Source organism: Micropterus dolomieu, linkage group LG01 (assembly GCF_021292245.1).
Source record: "Micropterus dolomieu isolate WLL.071019.BEF.003 ecotype Adirondacks linkage group LG01, ASM2129224v1, whole genome shotgun sequence".
Classification (NCBI taxonomy): domain Eukaryota; kingdom Metazoa; phylum Chordata; class Actinopteri; order Centrarchiformes; family Centrarchidae; genus Micropterus; species Micropterus dolomieu.
In genome coordinates this window covers 53,910,667-53,930,256 of record NC_060150.1, presented here as the reverse complement: position 1 = coordinate 53,930,256, position 19,590 = coordinate 53,910,667, and the positions used below count along the sequence as shown (strand labels likewise).

Here is a 19,590-nt window from a genome sequence, read left to right as displayed (position 1 = left end):
TTTTTTATGGTTATTTAACACATTTCAGTCACAAACTGTTGTTTATAGTGGTTGGGCTTGTTGTAATCATAATGCAGGAATAAATGTGGATGTGTGTGGAAGAGTTGTCTTCTGCGGTGCTCAGATCCGGGACACTGAAATCATTTGCTCTGTATTTATATCTGTAAATCTGGGTCTTTTAAGAACAATGGGGGGAATTTAGTGACATTAGTGGATATTTTAAAATTGGATTCCAGTATTTATTAGGCTAAACATATGCACATTTATCTATTTTTAGGCCAACAAATGAAGCAGGGATTAAATATTGCTGACTTTATTCCTGGCAATGTTAGCCCCATTATCAAAAAATCCATTTGAGTTGGTTCTTATATTGAATTTTTTGTCAAGGTCTATGAAAAGCATTTTAGAGATACATATGTAGTTTTTACATAACAGAGATCTTCATTTTTGGAAATAAAATGTATAGACATATAACTGAACAATTAACATAATAAATCAAACCTTTTTTCTGGGGGAACTTTCCTGTCTACAGCCAGTCTTTGGGACTTACCCAAAACTTTATGTTCTTGCAATTCTTTCTGTGATATGGGTTGTTACAATATAAAGATTACACTTTTTCAGACACATTTTTTTCAACAACTGCAATATCAATCCTATAATAAGACACTGAAATTGTAAAAATTATGCCACATCACCAATGTTTATTTTTCTTCTTTTACTGAAAACGCTGAGCCAGTAGCCAGCTTCAGGGTACTGAGAAATAGAATGAGCAAAATACACCTGGGCAATTCAACAAATAAAACTGACAGATAGAGACGAGTCATGGCAGATATACACACTTTGAGGCAGGGCACTGTGGGGAAAAACAAGGCTTCTGGTTATAATCTCAAACCCGGTTCAAACTCCCAGCTCACTGTAACGCCAAATTCAGAAAAGTTTTCTAATTAATGCAAGTAAACTCCCACAGCCGTTTTGTCTTGATTAGCAAAACTCTGTTCTGTTTAAATAAAAATTTTAAGAATTTCCTAAGATTACCAAATGAATTAATCATAAGAACACATCCCTGATGAAGGCGCCTATGCTGAAACTTGTTGTGGAGCCATGGAAAAACTAAATGATTGTTATCATCTGTCATTATAAAGAACATGGTTCCCTTTTGCATTGTTTTGCCTTCTTGGAATAAAACAGTGGAACACCTTTAAAATAAGCTGTTTGTAGGTTATTGTAAATTTCCGAAGATATTTTATTCTTTGGTGTATTTTTCCCCTCTTCTTGTGAATTCCTGTTAAAATGTCCACCGCATCTGTACGTGGTGAAATCATGTCATGTAAGGGCAACAGATTACAAATTATTTAGGGAAGGGAGGAGGAGAGGTGTGTGCTGCAGCTCGGTGTTTTTCCTTCCTATGTTTTGTGTGGGCTTTGTTGTTGTTTCTATAAAATTAAGAATGACGTTTCAACCAGTGATAATAGCTTGTAAAAATTTAACTTACTTCTTAAGTTTAGTTTGTGTGTGCAGAAGAATGACTGTGACCTACTGTTTTTTGCACTGGAAAAATTCTGATATTGTGGACAGTGTTCGGCTGCTGAATGTATAACAAAAGTAAAATTCATCATGTTAGAGATGTGACAAAGATAGGCTGCTTCTTCCTGAAAAACAAAAGGTCAAATTTCTGTGACCTGATCAAAGATTCAGTTAAAGATGACTTGTAAAACAAGGTGATGCTGATTGTCATTCAAACCAGTGACATTTGTAAACAACTGTAGGAACAAGGACTGAAAACCACTGACCTCTGTGGGCTCACACATGGCCCAAAGTGCTGCACGTTAGCAGGTGTCAACTCACTGAGTGTATTAAAAAGTAGCTCGTTTCCAGACATCCGAATCACCACCTACATCGCTGGTTTGTTCAGGGATTCAAACAGATATTGTAGGTGAGATTATGTTGCGTTCCATTTGACATGGAAAGTCAGAATTTCTGAGTTCTGATTATCAAGCTAAAAAAACACACTCAACACATTCAAAGGTTGAGATATTTATGCTGCAGTCACAATAAACAAGTAAAAACTTAAAACTGAGAAGTTGTAAAGGTTTCATCAAATCTGTCTGCATAACAAGCACTTGTGGTAAAATAGAATTGAGTCTTGAATTCAGTTTTAAACAAATTTTATGTCAGATTTGTCTAACTTACATTTTGCACTGTAACTAACATTGGAATTTTGTTATTTCCAGACAGAAACAGTAGTTTCATCTCCAAGATGTGGAGATTATAGGTCCTCCAACATGGCGGCCTGTCTCTCTTAAACGCTTGTACCTCAACTGTCCGAGCGCATCGGTGATGGGCCTCTTGCTGCCCTGCCTCTGAGTGTATATCCATCCTGAGGGGCAACTTTTAATCCAAAAAACACTAATTTTGACAGAACGGAAGGAAAAACAAGAAAACAGCAACAAACAGCAGTTGTACAAACTGACCAGTGCATTGTGTTTTTAAAAGTCCAGTTCAGCAGGTTCAGGAAATTTGCAAATCAAGTTCATCACGCTCTCCTTTTGTTTCAAACCTACATGTGTTGCAGGCGAGAACATCTCTGCAGTCCCTCAGGAGACGAGGCAGAGTCCTCTGCATCGGAACTCAGTGACAGTTTTCCCACCGCCCTTCTGCAAACACTCATCCCTCTTTTCGTTAGTCCAAATGAAGAGTGAGGCGGGTCCATCCAAGTCCAACTGGACACAGAGATTTCCAGAAACTCTGATTGGCGGATGCTGGCAGACCAGTACAGATCATTCCTCCATACAGAAACCTAGGCAGAGATAAAAGTTCAGAGCAAAGTTAGGATAAAGCTGGCGTTCACATCAGATCTAATCAGAACAAATATCTAAATTTTGTATGAATGCATCGTTACAGTCGTGATTCACACACCATTTCTAAGATGTGACCTTAAGCAAAACTGTTGCTCGGTAAAAACAAAGAATGTCTCTCATTAGTCCCTCACGATGTTGTCAGACAGCATGTATAATGCTGCATTCATGTGCTCCTTGGATGGTTCCAAGCGCGCTATTATTTAAACTTTTCTAACCATGTTGTCCGCCGTGTTTCTACGAACATGATGTCAACAACTCGGCAACTCATGTAGCAAAATTTTTCAGACTTTCTGAGTTGTTGTTCCAACTGAATTTTCCCAGTCGGGAAGTCATTTTTCCGTTGGTCTATGACGACGAGCTAATAACCCCACCTTCCGGTGAGGCTGTTCGGTACAGCTATAAACACATTTGCCTTCTTACGAGGTTGGATATCACGTCACTGAATTAGTCCCACACTTACTTGGGTTGAGATGATCTCTGCTGTTACGTCTGCGACTCGGCCTCTTGATCTGCTCTCACCACTCTCCGGATGCTCTTGAATGACAGGTACATCTCCTCCTCCGGGTCGTAGTAATAAAACTTACTCAGGTAGGATATAAGCGGTCTGGAAAGAGGTGACAATAAACATGGAAAAAAATCAGAAAGTGTCCCTGCATTTGTTGTGTTAGAACCTGTACTGTGCAATGACAATTGAATGTGGATCAGAAAGTCTATAACTAGATTAGCCGCACCGAAATATCATTAAAATCATGGCGGTCTGGACGAAATTTCCCCCAAAAAAGATGAGATAAAAACATTTTAAATCAACCTGGCAGCTTCCTTACAAGCTAAGAGGTTGAACTGGCTCCTGTGCCTTTTGGTTAGGTACTAACAAATTCTCCTGAGGATAATATTATTATAATACAATGTTTTAAGAACTGTGTCTCCATTCTTCTCTAACTAATTTATGCGCTTGGATTTGTCCAGATCTGTGTGACCCAATAAAACAAAATGTGCGCTAAACAGTTCTTTAAAAACAGCCTACAATCATGCAGTATGGTTGATTGTGAGTAAAGACCATAGTTGCTTTAATATCAAAGTGGTCTGGACAAACTTTGGATGGCACCTTGGAAATCCTGAGACATGAGTCTTGAAATTGTTCAGTTTGGTGTGTGTAGTGTGTCATTGTGTGTGGTATAACAAGTGTGTATTTCAGCAGGTGGACATTTACATGACCACATGACTGAGAGGAGCAGAGTACCTGGGCAGTGGAAGCTCCTGGATGTGGTCGATGCGGACCATTTGTCGGATGCAGAAGCGACAGAGATGTTGTAGTGACTTCACGTTGCTGAAGCGAGATACAGGATACAGCAGCTGAACAGGGGTGGGAGGAAGCCCTGTAACACACAAATATAACATTGTGTTACTGCACTTAGGCATATTTACCATGTTCTACCAGTATTAGGACAAGGCTGGTTGTTGTCTCAATACTTTCTCTCTTACTTTTCTCACATCCCCCTGCCCATTAACTCTGAAGACATACATCATTATAAATAGATCAGAAATGTTACTCAAACAGGAGGAAATAGTGCATTTGTGCATGTGCAGTGGTGAGGCTCACTGATGGTTTTTAAAAGTTTCTAAACAACAATGCACTTTGCACAGAGGAAGCAGAGGCATTGGGCTGTAATACGCACACAATACTTACAGTAGATACAGTCAGCGTTGGTTTGAGTTTTTCATGGGATTTGTTGACAAAAAAAACATAGAATATCACCATACTTATTTTTTTACAATAAATTGGCTTGCTGTTTTGTAATGTATTTTCTATTGTGTCATTTGTATTGTCAGTGAGCTGTGCTACTATTTTGGCCAAGATGCTCTTGAAAAAACGTTACCCCGACCTCAAGAGACTCTCCTGGTAAAATGTTATCAATTAAAATTCAGGATACATTTCCTGATGTTGGTATAATGACAATCAACGTCTCCTAATCCTCCCAACTCACTGCTGATGTTTTGAAACTCAACTGTGAACTAGCACTAGCACAATATTATCCAACAAAAAAATCCCTCCCTTCAGGCCCCCCTCAAAAGTCACTCCCCCAACACATTGAGTGCACGCAAGTAAGCAGAAAGGTATGGCCATTCTTCTTACAGTCCAGCTTACAGCCACAATACTGCATTTTTTTTCATTTTTGACTCAGGTTTATTGAATGCTGTCGGGATGTAAAGAGAATTTCAAAAAATATATAACACAAATGCTTCTGAAATAGATTGCCTGTCCCTGCTTTAAGTAGTCATAAAAAGCCTTTTACTCTTACAGGAGGATATTTAGTCATTTTAAATACAGTAACACACACTCTATAAGAAAGATACTCAAAGGAATATTTAACACATGCAGAATTATTGAGGATAAACCACACACATAGATTCATTCTCACAATTATAAATCATGCACAGGCTCAGTGAAGACATAGAGTCAGTCTGATATATTCCTCCTCTCCTCCATCTCTCAGGCACTTCTCATTAAGTGGCGCCTCACATCCATTTTTGATTGGCTTGGGCTGCGTGCAGATATATGACCTATATTTTACCTGGGACTCTGGAGCGGAGGAAGTAGAGGAATTTGCCGTTCTTAGAATGCATGATGGCTCGCTCAATGAACTCCACCACCGAATGGCAGCGGTCCTCAAACTTCGGGTGACACCACAAGCTGAACGTCCCTGGAGGTAGAGACGAATGTCATATGTATCATGTAGCATTTTGTCATCTGTATACCATACCCACATTAATAATGAGTCATTTGTGTAATTACAAGAAACACATAAGACCAGCCTATGTAAGTTAGCTGCCTCTGTCAGTCTCTACATTTTACATTATGACCATCCATGATAGTTTTTATATATTCTAATGTTTTAAAGTGACATCCTCAAGTTCGCCTGTTCTGTACTGTATATGTGTCACTCTTGCATACAAACATACAGTTCTGATGGGTTGAGCAGTGAAAACAGATCTACCTGGACAGTGCAAGATCTAAATGTAGGCCTATCATCTGTGCAACAGAGCTGCGCAAAAAAAAAAAGGAGCTTTAAAGCAGCTTTAAATTGGAACATCTAATCATGACTTAAACTTCCCGGAAAAATTGTCACTTCTGGGAAAAACAAAAATGCATCTTTAATGTTGACCTCATGCTGCACATGTTTGGCATAAATAGAAACTTCAGCCAATGAAACCTCAGATCCACGTTTCTCCTTTCCATCAGAAGTTATATTAAAACTTAACAGAAGAAGTAAACATTTTTACAGCGTGGTGCAAAAAAAATGGTCCTGGTCTCTATAGCTACTTCATGACAACTGTACGTGGTTTGAATTTTTATAGAACTTACCATGTAAATTCTATAAAGGTTTAAAGTCATGGAAAATGAAGGACTTAGCCGCTTTGAGTGACAAGTGGGGGCCCTCTCGGTTGGCTAGCTGCTTGGTGGATCAGCAACAAGGCTTCATTTGGTCCACCTCTTTTTAGATTTAGGCCGGAGCTGCCAACGGCTCTTCAGACACCTCTTCAGGTGACGTGACTCTACGTCCATGTTTTACACAGTCTATGCTTTCCATGCCTGGATTTGAGTGGACAAGTTATGCTGCAAACTATAAAATATTCTGCTCATTTAATCACAATTCTTTAGTGACCAAATTGAGGCCTTTTCTTAGTTTAGCCTATTAGCATTAGCACTAAAATCTGCTAATTAGTAAACAAAACAGAAAGTACAGCTGAGGCTGATGGGAATGTCATTAATTTTAAAGGAATCTGATCACAAACTAAAGACTTGACTTGATGATTGGTGCTAAATGTGAATCGCCAAAGTCACAAGGTGAACGTCTTTGCCAACCCATCAAGTAGATGTCAAGCTGTTTCACTGAATTAGTAATAATTTTGTCCTGATGATGGCATTAGAGGAAAAGTCAAAGCCATTAGAACTCAACCTCTAGGGATCTTAAACATCTATATTAAATTTCATTGCAGCGGTCAAGATCTTTCAGGCTATACAAAGTGGTGAACCGACCAGCAGACCGACACTGCCACCCCTAGAGACGTGAAGCTAATGTAGCTAAAAACGGCCTTATAATGTTAATAACCCACTGTTCTTAATAACTGTGCTTTATGTTCTTTTATGCTGCGGCTTGGCCAGGTCTCTCTTACAAGAGAGATTTCAATCTCAATGAGACTCGCCTGGTTAAATAAAGGATAAATAAAATAAATAAATAAAATAAAAAATATTAAACTTCAGAATAATTTCAACACTATATTCAATCAGCCAATATGTGAATAGACACATCTGAACAAGTAGGTGTGTGTGACTTCCCGTTGACTGCTCAGCGGTTGTTTATATCTGAAAGCTGTTCTGCCCTCAATTCATGTCAGGCCACGATGCGTTCATGCACACATGATTGTGTTGATGTGAATGCGTTGTGGCAGTGGGCACTGCATGTCTGAATAATGAATGTGTTTTCAGGCATGACTCCATAGCTTTATAATGGTGATTTATTAATGTAGAGCCCCATTTATGTATGTCTCTGTCCGGTAACACTTCCATGAGTCACCTTGTTAGTTTGTCGCACATGTGTCTTTGTGTGCAAATATGCATGTGGTGTTATGTGAGTTATTCATGCTTCAGTATTGTAGTGTGATCTCATTGGATCTCTATTAGGGCGTGTATGTAAGGAGGTTATGCTTTCAGTGCCGTTTGTTTGTCTGTGCATGCTCGAACCCGTCGTAATTAAAGTGAAGGGTCATCCAATGAACATGCAACAAAACGTAATAGCCAGCTCAAACATAATGATGAGGCTTCAGCTGGGCATGACCATATTTTGACACTGTAATTCTAATAGCTTTGGAAATATATCCAGACATATATAGTGGGTGTGCTTGCAGATTTGCATATGATAGACTGGACTATTGGCCTTGGCGGAGGTCTGCACTCTCCGAGTGCACTTCTAGTTCCCGATGTATTTGTGTTCTGTTATTTCTTTATGATTTTTTTTGTTTAATATATCTTGTGCAGCTCTTTTGTTGTCCTATTGTTGTGTTCTTTTTACTGTCAGTGTGTAAAATACTACAGTAAAATACTCATGGTGAAGAAAAATGTAACAGTAGGCTATTTGGTTATTAAAATGTTTTTAGCTGTGCGTTATCACACATACCAAATGTGTGAGTGTGTCTGCATGTGTCTTTAACTCTTAACCCAAATCAATCCATTTCTTTCTGTTATTTTCCTCCAATTTCTCTAACTTGTCTCTTTATGTTAAAGGATAGCTTTCCAATTTTTAGTTTTAAATAGCCAGTGAAATGGGAATTCTCATTTGCATGTGTGAGTTTAATTTTGCACAATAGTTTATTGTGTCCCTGATCATTTCCATTGGAAGCAATGACAAAAGCTTTTAATAGCATCTGAAATGATGCAAAACCTTTCACGGTACTCTCGTTTTAAGACAGACTAGAAAAATGTAAATCCATCCTTAAATGAATTGGGATCACACTTTTTTGCTCATGCTCACAAATTTTGACTCTGCGTTGACCTGCCTTGACTAATCAGTTATTAGTTAGTTGACTAAATATACTTATAAGATTTATGTGAAAAGTTCAACCAAGACATCACAAATGTGTTCACTTACAGCGAAATCTGTCCACTGAGGAAGACCGTGAGAAGCGGATGAAAGTTCTAGGAGAAGGTAATAAAGCCTTGAAATGTTTGTCAGACTGCTGCTTTCAAGGGCACTGATCTTTCACACATTTTGTTGTTTAATAAACAACTTATGTTAGACAGATTTTTCAGTTGAACAAACAATTAGGTGAAGAAATACTTTTACCAATAGTTGGTTAAAAACGTGTCAAATTCAGGCAACACTCTTATAAATTTGGATAAAGTGAACAGCGAATGTCATGTTTTATGTGCATTCTTGTTGGTATGTGGTCGGCTTGCTTGTGTGCATAAAGGTCTTCTGCAACTCCTCATGGTGGTGTGCCATCATACATGTAGTTTGTGTCCGTGTTACATGCCTGAAGTGTTTAAGCGTATGGATGCGCATGTTTCTGTAGGCAGTGTGTGTGTATGTGTGTGCTGCTGTGAGCATGAATTATGCACACATATGCAAGCATAATGTAAGAGATGCAGGTAAATGTGTGCTTGTGCTTGTGTGTGTGTGTATGTGTGTGTGTGTGTGTGTGTGTGTGTGTGTATGTGTGTGTGCCTGTGCTTGTGTGTGTGTGTACGTGTGTGTGTGTGTGTGTGTGTGTATGTGTGTGTGCCTGTGCTTGTGTGTGTGTGTGTGTGTGTGTGTGTGTGTGTGTGTGTATGTGTGTGTGTGTGTGTGTGTGTACGTGTGTGTGTGTGGGTGCTTGTGTGTGTGGGCTCTGTGTATTTCTATCCTTTCTATCCAATTTTGAGATTTAGACTGAGGACATTTTCGGAAAAAGAGAACATTTCGTCCTGTCCTCGTTTTTCGGGTTATGGTTATAATTAAGTTTAGGTCAAGGTTAGGGTTAGGGTTAGGACTATAGCTGTGATGGGTTAAGCTAAAATTACACCTTCCATAGCCAGAACAGTTTGCATGATGTAAATTTTGTCATCTGCATATGTCTGCAGCTCAAAATGTATGACTGTATGCACAAACTGTATTCTCATATGAGTGAATGTCCTTCTGTGTGGATATCCATGGTAGAGTATCACATGCACCATGCTATCAGCATTAATATTAAGAATTAAGGAATATATTATTACAGTCAGGGCAAGTGGGGTTAGAGTTGGTGAAAAAATGTAAATGTAAATGCAGGGAAACGTTTGTGTGTGTGTGTGTGTATGTGCGTGTGTGTGTGTGTGTGTGTGTGTGTGTGTGTGTGTGTGTGTGTGTGTGTGCATGTGCGTGTGTGTGCGTGTGTGTGTGTCTCACCTCGGTAGTGCTCCATGCGTGTGTGGTGTGTGACTCCCTGCGACCTGAAGCTGAGGCTCAGGATGTATCGGGGGTCTGAACTGTCTCGGACCAGGAAGGATCCGTCCGGTTTCCCCTTCAGCTTCATCTCTGCGTCCTCCCAGTTCATCGGACCCCAGTACCAGCCACACTGAGGAGAAACCCACAAAAGCCTTCAGTTACCTTGTGTGAACCAGCCTCACTGCTGTTCCCTTTCACCCAAACATGCCAACATGCTTGTACCTGCAAGGACAAATACCCTTACGCTGCACCAGAAACCAAAGCATTCTCCAGAGAAGCATAACTTCCTTCATTATGCAGCTACACATCCTTGATGCGCTCTTCAGTTAAATTTAGACCTTCTTCCTTTTACTCACAACCAATTCAAGCTAACAGACAAACCCACAATGTCTTACATCAAAGGTTAAATAACTGCTTGTTCAACTTACGTCTTGTTTTTTTTCTGCATTTGTTAAATGCACAAGAAACAAAATGGAAGTAAATTTATTGAAGGCACCTTTGATGCTAGGCTAACTATTCCCCACTGCTTCCTTTCTTTTTGTCAACCTAAGCTAAACTATTTTACCATTACCTTTGCTTAGACAGAGTTTGACTCAAAAGAATTACACAATATTTACGTTAAAGACTAAATGCAATTTATTAAACAAATCATTAGAGAAGGAAGATGAGTGCTTCAGTTGTCCAGTAATGCTAAACCTCAGCCAAATTACAAAATATAATAAAGTAGGGCTGAGAGGATTAGACAATTAATTAATACATACATGAATCAACTTAAAATGTATCTGCAACTGTATATACTGTATTTGATGAATTGTTCAAGTCACTTTTCTAGCAAAAATAGTCTCAGCTACTCAGCTGTCTTTGCCTTTGATAGAAAAAGTGAATATAATTTGTTTTTGGACTGTTATACGTCAACTTGAATTTTAGGAAATTGTGATAGAGGAAAAAATAGATTCTTCACTATTTTATGATGTTTCATAGACCAAAGGAAGAAATAATTAATTGATGAAGTACTCATTAGTCGCAGCAGTTCAGCAGATGCACAACAACATGCTCTACACCTAAATAAAACACATACAATAAAATCAATAAATGAACGTACAAAGTCCAGTGTGGATTTCTCCAGTGTGAGTCTTACCTTCTCCAGCTCTCTCAGACTGGCGGTGAAGTTGCTGGCCTCAGACCGCTGCAGGGCGCACAGCATGGGGGGTGGGGCATGTCTGGAAGTGGGTGGAGCATCAGCCGGTGACGGGGTTGAATTAGGGAGGGCGCGGAGGAAGGCGTCTAAATCAGGGAAAAGAATGTCAGAGAAATTAAAGGTGCTGGGTGAAACATTTTTAAATCCTCTTATCACTTTCTGTATAGGAAACAAATAAACTACAAAGAATACATCAGCTGTTAATGTATTTTTCCTTTTTTTAAATAAAGGATAAAACATTTTTGTGGAATCCTCGAGCCATAATGTTTTTAAAGCTTTCAGCCGTTTAATATTTAAGCTGTCTGCTCCTTTACAACGTTTGAACAACGTTTGGGCCCGTCATACTGTTAAGTTTATATTCTGCTAAAAGCTGGTGGAAGCTAGTTAGCAGCATTAGCAACCCCAGCTTGTTAACTTTCTTGAAGTGATATTACGATCTATTTCGAGTGCGTATCGAGTGAGTTTCGAGTATTACACTAATCAAATTACCAGCACCAACATTAGTGGCAGGGAAAATTCATGCGCCTGTGGAACACTAATGTAGGGGGCGCTACTGTGGCAGACAAAATAAATTCTTCCCCAAATTATAACACAAGTCAAATCAAACCAATATGGTCTCACTTGGGTGAAAGTCCGGTGTTTCCACTAAAGGGGTACCCAGTGCGTTAAAAAGTGACAAAGCGTCCATCTGTGACGTGTTGATCAAACACTGGGGATATATTTATTTCTTCTTTCTCATTTCTCATTTTGACAACAGCTTACATAAATATAAATAATTCAGTGTATTTAAATGAGAGCATGGAGGAGATGGTCACTTCACTGAATTCGGACCACTCTTCCCATCAACCCATTGGTGCTTGATAAACATGTTGAAAGTAAATTGTCCATTGATTGATTACTACTACCACACCTGAGACTCTGTTTGCTTTGTTTGCTCCACAGCAGCTCTCACTTCCTGTTTAGTGCCAGGAAGCAACCGAGTAGATTCACCAACACGTCTTACCATTGAGGCTGAGACTGTGCTGGATGGTGGCGTGGGAGGGAGGAGGAGGAGGAGGGAGAGGCAGGGGGAGGGACTGCAGGGAGGCGCCCATAACACTCACTAGGAAAGGCCCAGGCTGAGGCCCAGCTATGTCATCTGGAGGAAGGACAGGAAGGAAAGGAGAAAGCAAGGACGAAAGGAAGGGAGGAAGGAAGGAGGTGAGACACAGACAGGGAAGGAAGAAAGGGAGAAAACAAAAAGAAAGCAAAGCAAGTGTTAAGACGGGAACAAACAGGAAGACAGGGTGAAAGAGGTAAAAAGGAAGAAAAGATAAAAGGAAGGACCATCACACAGAAAGCCTCACACCTCTTTCTTAATATTGACCAAAAAGATTCCTCTATTTTGTGTGTTTACTCAGTATCTCAATTTATTGCCCAATTTTTATTGTCAACAATTCTCATGAAAAGACCAAAACCAACAGTGAAATGTATCAGCAATCATGTGTAAATCCAAAGCCTGATGTCTCTTCGTCCTCTGAGCCATTGAGCTCCATTGTTGTCCAAAAACTATTACAAGCACATCAGTGAGCCTCACTGCTGCACTGGTTGACAAACACACACAAACACACACACAATGTAGTTTTTTTCTGACTCATTCCCACATACATCATCCTGCTGCCCCAAATACTCAATAGAGCACTAAATGTGGATTCATCCACCACTGGAAATAGTCCCCAACAAATGTTTCCTCCAGTTTGAAAACTTAAAACTGCAGTGCGCAGGAACTACATATTTGTGAGGTGTTTTTAAAGATTTACATCTTCAGTAGGAAACAATGTGCTCGGGATTGAGTGCTGCAGAGTAGGAAAGTCAGAAAGTATTTAGAGAGGGACTAACACATTGTCGGTAATATTGCCAACCTTTTTAAAGTGTGCTGCAAATGTGGGTCAGAAAATAACACCAGGCTCAGAGATGAAAATATGCATTTTAAAGGTCAGAGAATGGCCATGACATTAAAAATGGGAAGACATAAATGCCCTGATATTTAGGAATATATTTTTTTTACATTTGGTGTAGTCTCCTATCTGTCTCTGTGATTAATGGGAATCTCTGAATGAGCAAAAAATAATCAAATTTGAGCTGAACTACATTTGAAAAACCTTCTGTCAACTCAATGGATCATAAAAAACACAACCAACAAATGACAAAAAAGACAAATATGCCCTAAAAGTTGTTTTTTTTATCCCCTCTCTGGTACAGATTGTTTTCCTGTGAAGAGGGGAAAACTGTTTCTCATCGATTGAGTCATTGCACTCAGATTTCAAATTAAATCTGTAGTTTGCAGCTGACCTTTCAAAGCTTCTCCAATCAGATTACAACAGATTAAAAAAAAAAACTTGTCTGTGTCTGTTTCTGGAAATGTACGACAGAAAATTGATAACTAAGTACATGATGAAGACTGAAATATTAGGAGAAACTGCCAGAGCTTTACTCTTTATCTAAATTTAGACAGGCTAAAGCACTTTGTAAAGCTCGGAAAGGACAGTTTGGCTTCAGCTGCTTTCTTGCTACCATATTTATCATTTACTATTTTATATAATTTTGTGCGTGTGTGTTTCTGTAGAGCAAATAAGATGAGGAGACAAATAGAATTAGAAAGAGACAGGAAGGAGAGGAAAGTACCTAACAAACTGAGACTTCGGCGTGGAGGAGGGGGAGGCGTGGGAGGGTGTGGCGTGTTCACCCCTCGCCGCGAAATGTCCACATCCACCAGGGAAACAGTCTCACCTGAAGCCAGAAAAGCAGCAGAGGCGAAAAAGAAAGGAAGAGAAGGAAAAGTGAAAGGGCGAAGGAAAGTGAAATAAAGATGCTGACAGTAAGCAGGAAGAAAAAGATTAAAAAAAGGAAAACGGGTCCTGGTTTGTATATCTGTAATTGAGTGTTGTTTTGTCTGTGCTGCAGAGTGCCATTAAAGCTGCACCCGGCAGGATGTTTGTGGAAAATTACACCCAGCTAATCAGCCTAAATCACTGCAATAAAGAAGAACATCCCCATCCCCGCTAATTGAGATGCTGCAGATTCACTGTTTACCAAAGTGAAATTCTGCAGTTGGGGATGGTTACTGGCAGAGAAAGAAACAAATTCAAATGTAAGGGCCAAGTCCCCACTGTCTCCTAAACAGCAGAGAAAGCTGGACTCCTCGCCCACTTTACATCTCTTCTTCTATCATCTCTCTAGCTTCTTTTACGATTGGGAAACATCACAGACCGGCTGGGTTGGTAAATACGAGCATGCTGTGCGCAGGACATCTGGGTTTTTGAAGTCAAACAGCACACCCTTGCTCCTATGGGGCCGCCAAATGCAAAATGTTGCCCGCATGGTGCAGCTTTAATGTTTCTGTCTAATTGGTGGTTAGCTCTCTGCAGAGCTCGTGCTCATTCAACTACAAAAAAACAACAGAATTCATCACATTCAATAAGTGAATATAGATAAACTGAAATCTACGAGTAATGTGGGACACCAGAATGTACTTCTGAGCCCTGCGGAGGTTGTGGGCTGATTCCCATAAAGTCAGCTAAATAGTTTTTGCCAGCTGAGCTACAGACCTCACCGAAGGCCTTTTGTGCTAAATCCTGACTTATTTTATCTGCTGCACCATTTACAGTGTGTGACTGGTGAGGTTGCAGCTTTAAAAATGTTCCTGTTTTTAAATTACATTTCTCACTTTTATAAGAACTAATAAGTTATTAGAACTTTAAAGGAATAGTTTTGGGTATAATAATAATAATAATAAAATTTTCGGATTTTCTTTTTCGCCCAAGAGTTAGATGAGAAGATCGACGCCACTCTCATGTCAGTCTGTTAAATATGAAGCTACATCCAGCAGCCAGTTAGCGTCACTTAACATAAAGACATGCAACTGGTAGCCTATCCTTTCAGTCACTTCACCTAGTTATTGTTGGTGAGTATAGGCTTCCTTCAATTCTTCTACTCATTAAACCATAATGTCTCATTTTCTATTTCTTCACAAGTTAAATCCTAAATACAAAGTGTATAGGAACCGAGCTGGAGTTGTTTATGAAACTATAGGCTAGCAGATTCCACCTTCTTCCAGTCTTTTGCTATGCTAAGCTAAACCTTGCTAAACACAGAAGGATGAAACTGATATCAATCTTCTGACTCTGGGTAAGATGCCAAAAAAGTGTTTTCCAAAATGTCTCTGTGTGACCTTTGTAGTCAGCGTTGTGACAATTTGACTACAACCCAGCAAAAATCAGGTTAAACAGCTTCACAAACACAAATACACAAATATTACTTATATAACAATTCACAAACATGATTTATAAAGTTTATATTACAATACTCCAGTCTTAGATTACACTTTTACTTTTGTAAAAGTACAAAATTATTATAATCTAAATGTATTTAAGTATCACAAAGGATTACAAATGTTTGTTATAGTTTGGGTGCCAAAAAATTGTCTATATTAAAGATTAATACGCCACTAGTTGTCATTGTTAAACATTCAATAAAATATGTCTTGTTAGAAAGTGGGACTCAGCATTTTTTCTGTGGAGGTGGAATTAGTTTAAGGCAATTTGTTTTAAGACAATTCCTTACATCTAATGAGTTCATTCAAGTGTTTTATATTTCAAATCTTAAGCTGCAAACTAAACCTACTAACTAAATCTGTCAAATACATGTAGCAGAGTAAAAACGTACAGTACTTTCCCCTGAAATATAGCGGAGTGGAAGTATAAAGTAGGAGAGAACTTGAACATATGCTCTTAATTTCTTCTCACTACTTTAAAGTGGTGTAGAGATTCATTAATATACAGCTGACAAATGCATAAGTATATTTAAAAGACAGGAATAAAGAGCAACAGAGATCGGTCTGACCGTCTGCAGTTTCTGACACCACTAATGCACCTGTCTGAAGTTACTTTACGTTATTTGAACATAAATATAATCAAAATTATATTTCAAATTAAACTATTTTGATAATTGACTCATTGTTTAAATAATGATTCAAGCAAAAGTGCCAAACATTAAGTTACAGCCCTAAAATTGTGAGGATGTGCTGCTTTTCTGTGAGTAAACAGAATATTTTGGGGAGGGTTGGACTGTTGAGTGCAAGAAGCCATTTGAGGTCACCGCCTTGGGCTTTAGATGGGGCAGACATTTCATAGACGAAACCATTAACCAATTAATCGAGAAAATAATCGGCACATTCATCAATAATGAAAATAGGCCCCACCGGGGAGTTTCGAGTGTTCTGTGTGCTGAAGTAAGTGTCAGGGGACTTCTTTTTATTTTACCCAGGAAAGAAAGCATTTCTGTGGGAACCAGAGTTACAAGCGAGCAGCCCTTACCAGTGAAAGCAGAGAGGGAAGCAGACAGGGAGGCAGGGGAGAAGGCACTGTGGGCCCTGGTCAGTCTGGGCTGGTTGTGGCTGCAGGACCAACATCAAGACAGGCAGAAGAAGAAGAACATGAGAGCAGAGAAGAAGTATTAGTAGCCGCAGAGGTTCAGAAAATTTGCTTTTCAGTGTGTGTGTGTGTGTGTGTTTGGGTCCTGCAGCTTTTTTTTTTTTTTTTACTTTTTCTGTTTGATGCTCTTAGCTCTGGCAGTCAAGACTTCTGAAGCTATGTTTTTTTAATCATAGCCTTCCCTCTGTGTGCTGCTGTGAATAATGACTAAGCAGTGAGTTGGATAGAGGGTGACAAGCCACAAAGGTTTGAAAAATCTCTGCATCTAATAACAGGCATCACTAAAAAGTACTTGAACGTCTAAAAGAGAAGGCCAATAAGCTGCCAACTGAAGGAGTAAATTCAAGCCATTAGAAAACAATGACTGCCCAGCTTATTAAAACAAAAGTCCACAGCAGAATGGAAAAAGAAAACTTGGAAAGAAGTCAACATGTCTGGACTTTGAATGAGTCAGTGACTGGATTCAAAATGTGTTGCTTCATTTAAAATATTGAATGGTTTTACTACCCATCAGATCTGGCAGAGCCTGCCATGGACTTCCTGACCAACAGCAATCACTTTTTTACTTTATGTAGCCTAACTTCTGACCTTATCAGTGGTTGGACTCCCATTTCTGAGAGGTCTTATTAAAAAGCTAAACACAACAGAGGAAATACATGAAGGGACACTTGAAAGCAGAATATTTCAGTTCCATTTCTGGTTACAAGGTGGAGTGGTAGTGTCACTCTGGTTCAGATCTTGTTCCCCTGGAATGGTTTTACATGTGTCACCCAAGCAAGATTGTTTCGTTCTACTTCTCATTGATAGTGGGAAAAACAAATAGGCTATCTATATAGGCCTATATAAAGTTGCTCACCTGTCTGCGTCCTGCTCAGCACCAGCGGTGCTCGCCATGTCCACCAGACTCCCGGCAGAAGATACTGAGTAGGTCACTGAGGGCCTCTTGTCCAGCAGGTGATTGGAGCCACTGCAGCTTTTAGTCCGGAACAATTTACTCAGGCGGATCTTTAACGAGCCCTTTTTGGACTTCCCTGGAACTTTGAGCGCCTTTTCCCCACCCGCTGCCCAGCCTGTGGGAGTCCGCGGCGCACTGGCGCACCGCTCCGGTCGCCTTCTGGGTGTCGACGCCTGACTCAGATTTGGGCTTGTTGCCCAAGGGGAACTCTGGACCGGCGTAGGAACCGGAGACATGGCTGAAACCTGGGACACAACCTCTGAAACCTCGGAGCTTACCTGCGAGAGCCGGCTGGCCAAGTTCCCGTGGAGGCTGCACACCTGCGCGCCAAGGCGCGCTGCTGCCGCCTCCTCGGTCGCCGCCGGGGCCATCCCTTCCACCTGCCTCCTCAGCTCCGCTTGGAAGCTGCTGATGGAGAAAGCCCCGGACATTTTCTGAACTATTTCCCTTTTCCTGTTGAGTAAAAACTCTCGGCGACCGTTCTCATCATCCGTCTCACCCTCCGGGCAGTCTTCCATGTCCAGGCCGGCAACATCCCCGCTCCCCAGCCCTTCCAGTACCAACAAAGCATCACTGGTCTCTGTCGGGTCATCCCCGGGCTCTACTCCCCGTCCAACCGGCCCGTGTGCACCCTGACACGAACACTGCGGGAGCTCCCCTGCTTTGAACAACATCTTGGGTACAGCACCGACCCCCAGCTCCCCAAACCGTCGGGCCAGCTCAAACACGGCTCCCTCTCTGTCCCTGGTGGCACATCCCCATTTAGAGTCAATCACAGTGAGAGGGTTGGATCTCTCCGACAATAAGGGCCACTCGGGCGGGGTAGTGATGAGTCGATGCCGGCGGCAAAGCTCCGCAGCTCCCTGCATGTCCGCGGTTACTGAGAGCGGCGGATGCGCTCCCCATGTCCGCTCCAGCAGGTTCTGCTGCTGCTGAACGTCTCCGGGGCTCAGGGTGTTGTTATTGACAGTCGGGCCGGAGCAGCCAGACCCCGGGCTCTGTTCCAAACCCAGAGCATCCCTCGGCTGATTCCGATGGTCTAATTCTAAAATCCCTTCTCCATTCCGCATTATATTGGAGAAGACCAGCAGCTGAGGCCGTAGGCCAGGGCTGGGAGCGAAGTCAAAGCCCTGGGCCTCCATGGGGCTTTGCGGCGGAGGAGGCGCAGACAGCGGGGCTCGGTTCTCCGTCACCCCGGTGTCAGGTGCGGCCGTGCCCTCGCCGCTCGGCTGGGCTTTGTTCAGGCGACTGCTGGGATGCTCGAGGCCCGACGCCGGATCTCGGCTGATATCCAACCCCGCTTTAACGCCGCTGTGAGCCAGGACCTCCTTCCCCAGCCCTGCCACCACTCCTCCCGGCGGCAGATTCCCGTTTTCTGCGTCCAAGCGGTCATCCTCGGCCGCGGAAACCAGGCGCATCAAGACGAAATCGGGCGACATATCTTGTGCGTTGTTCATAATTATTCCTCGGGGTCGCGAAATGACAATTATTAGGCGATCTGCTCTTCACATAGCAAACCGCGGAGATCTCTTTCCTATAATAAAGAAAGGGCCAAGCCGCTGCTGCCTCCCATAAATAGGCTATGAGCGAAAATGCCAAAATATATATCAGGCGATTTTTTCATCCTCCTCCTCTACGACAGGACAGCATCCATCTGTCAAATATCGGGGAAATGAGTGCAGTTTGCTCCCGGCAGCAGGCGGACCCCTGGGTCAGACATGCGGTCTGATTTGAGTAGAATAAAAGCCAGTAGAGTCTCCGGTCAGTGACCACAGTCTGCCTCTGTGTTCGCAGCCAGGCCCCACCCGCCCCTCCTCCGCTCAGCCCTTAACACCACTTCATGAGCACTGATGATGACAACAGTAAATCAGTCTGTGGCATTTCCGTATGGCAGGGATACCTGATTCCGCCCCACATCTGAACAGCTGATTTCTGTGTCCGTTCTTTATAAGTGGACGAAGGTAAAAAGAAATTTTATAAAACAATATCCTTATAATATTCCTATAATATTCAGTCAGGAATCAGTAGTGTCTGTGCGGATTTGTATTATGTAGGACTATATATATGTAGGCTATCTGTGGGCCTATGTGTATGTATTATAATATTTCTGAATCGACTACTGGGGGGGGGGGGGGGGGCGGGTTTT

General features: G+C 41.3%; 1 protein-coding gene across 1 annotated transcript; it reads right to left on the bottom strand.

The window, feature by feature from the left end:
• Positions 1 to 700: 700 nt before the first annotated feature.
• On the bottom strand, positions 701 to 19,156 carry socs7 (suppressor of cytokine signaling 7). The gene is made up of 8 exons (XM_046047378.1): positions 17,346 to 19,156; positions 16,373 to 16,452; positions 10,959 to 11,104; positions 9,782 to 9,950; positions 5,432 to 5,560; positions 4,099 to 4,234; positions 3,319 to 3,462; positions 701 to 2,797 (listed from the first exon to the last, which is right to left on the bottom strand). Exons 1-7 carry the CDS (start codon positions 18,899 to 18,901, stop codon positions 3,342 to 3,344), a joined length of 2,337 nt encoding a protein of 778 aa, XP_045903334.1. The 5' UTR covers positions 18,902 to 19,156; the 3' UTR covers positions 701 to 2,797; positions 3,319 to 3,341.
• Between the last annotated feature and the right edge of the window lie 434 nt (positions 19,157 to 19,590).